This window comes from Phytophthora parasitica (assembly GCF_000247585.1).
Source record: "Phytophthora parasitica INRA-310 unplaced genomic scaffold supercont2.40, whole genome shotgun sequence".
In the NCBI taxonomy this organism is placed as follows: domain Eukaryota; phylum Oomycota; class Peronosporomycetes; order Peronosporales; family Peronosporaceae; genus Phytophthora; species Phytophthora nicotianae.
This window is the reverse complement of record NW_008649026.1, coordinates 595973-597797: the sequence shown is the minus strand read 5'-3', so window position 1 is coordinate 597797 and position 1825 is coordinate 595973. Positions and strand designations below refer to the sequence as shown.

General features: G+C 45.2%; 1 protein-coding gene across 1 annotated transcript; it reads right to left on the bottom strand.

Moving 5' to 3' along the window:
• Nucleotides 1-1069: 1069 nt before the first annotated feature.
• Nucleotides 1070-1411, bottom strand: PPTG_23515 (hypothetical protein; the record flags this gene model as incomplete). The annotated part of the gene is made up of 2 exons (XM_008911184.1): nucleotides 1070-1156; nucleotides 1349-1411. The coding sequence occupies 2 exons, from the start codon at nucleotides 1409-1411 to the stop codon at nucleotides 1070-1072; spliced, it is 150 nt and encodes a 49-aa protein (XP_008909432.1).
• Nucleotides 1412-1825: the final 414 nt, after the last annotated feature.

Here is a 1825-nt window from a genome sequence, read left to right as displayed (position 1 = left end):
AATACAGCAGTGGTTGATAGACAACAGGCGTCCAGAATTTAAGCAACAGATATTAATATTATTCCATAAGCCTTCCCACCTAATCCAGCGAGGTAGAGCAGCATGTCCTCCTCGACCGTCGGAAAACAGAACGACGTGAGCCACGTCGCATAGCCGACGCGCAACTCAGTGTAGATTGTATCTACGTCGATATGATGACAACCCACCAAACTAGGAAAGTGTAAATGCGTTGAACAGGATCCAGCGTCCATTTTCACTTTTATTCGAGGTGGTGGAGACTTCATCTGGTTCAACATCTTTTTTCGATATCGCCATCATCTGCGCATCCATGCCTTGCTGTTTGCCACGAAGTACTTAACCTGTTGCATCTTCAGATGCACCTGATCCAATAGGCCAGCAATCACATAGGCGGACGTAACCTTGATTTGTCATCGCGTAGTCGACAACGCTATCAATAAAATTTCTGTCGAAATGCCCGCTAGAATTCGCCATGATGCTGCTCAACACAGGATATTTTCCTTGCATTCAAACCCAAGCATCTTGGCTTGATTTATCCTCATAATCAATTGCTTGATACGGAGGGGAACGAGCCATAACTGTCGTCCAAACGTGACCTTGCTTAGGGGCTCCCCCAGACGGTTGGGTTAAAGAGGCTATCTAGAAGTTCGTACTTATTACGACCAGAACTAGACCACACGCACGGGAAACACTGGAAAGCTGTCAATTTCTCCCCGCCATCGTCTTGATATGTGGTAGTTTTCAGTTGGTCTAACACGAAGTAAGGCTTTGCCCTGCCCTGAGTTATCCGTATTTCACGGAAAGCCGCCGTTTCACTTGTTCACTTGCATCGACAGCTTCTTTTCATTATACATCATTACTGCGTATCGGTAGTTTACAAACTATATTAATACTCCGGCAAGGCGAGAAAGAATCCGTAGGTCCATAGATTATCCTAAGTGTAACCCGTCGCTTTGTAGTTCAGAATGTCACTTTTGGGTTTGCCTGCTAGTACATCCTTCATCGAACACCTTCGAAATCGATGTAAAAGTATTGATACAAGCGCTGATAATCATCTCCGATAAAAGTAGTAGGCCAGTAGAACCACGGTCCGCTCAAAGCAAACACCAACTGAGGCTTCCGCATGCTCGATAACCTCCTACGCAAATGAACGGAGTATCCAACGAAGTTCAGGTATACTGTCGGTTTTGTCCAGGATCTTCTAGCAGAACGCATTACAATTGTCCTGAATCTGCTCCCTTGTTTTTGGTAATGTTTCAGCTCGAGCACACATTCAGCGTCTCCAATCGTGACGATGTTGTGATGGCTTCAGATCATTAGTGTCGCTCACACCATCATTCACGTATGCCTCCGTCAGCCACGCGCCACCCTTCTTGGCCAGGAAGAGCTGCATCTCGTTGGCATCACATGTGATCGTCAGCTTCTCCGCTTGGATTGCCTTCTTCAAGCTATTCACCGAGGCGCTCTCCTCCACTCGCACAGAGAGCCCGTTTCTAGTCAATCGCGCAGGAGAGCTTGACCATCTTTCCTCCCGCAAATATTTTTTGAAATGAGAACCGCAGATTTGAAAAGTATTGTTTGCATAATAAGTGGATCATAATATTTCCATCATAATTTGTTTGGATCAGGAATGACTCATGACAATTCCATCAGAAAAAAAGCTTTCGTAGTCACCGAATTGTTTTCTGGTTTTTGTGGCGCACAACATTCATATCCATACAAAATTCAAGTGTAGCCCATTAATATGTGGAGCCACGTGCATGTTTCTGAAAGTCAATTAACACCAGAAGGGGTTTTGGTGGGAATT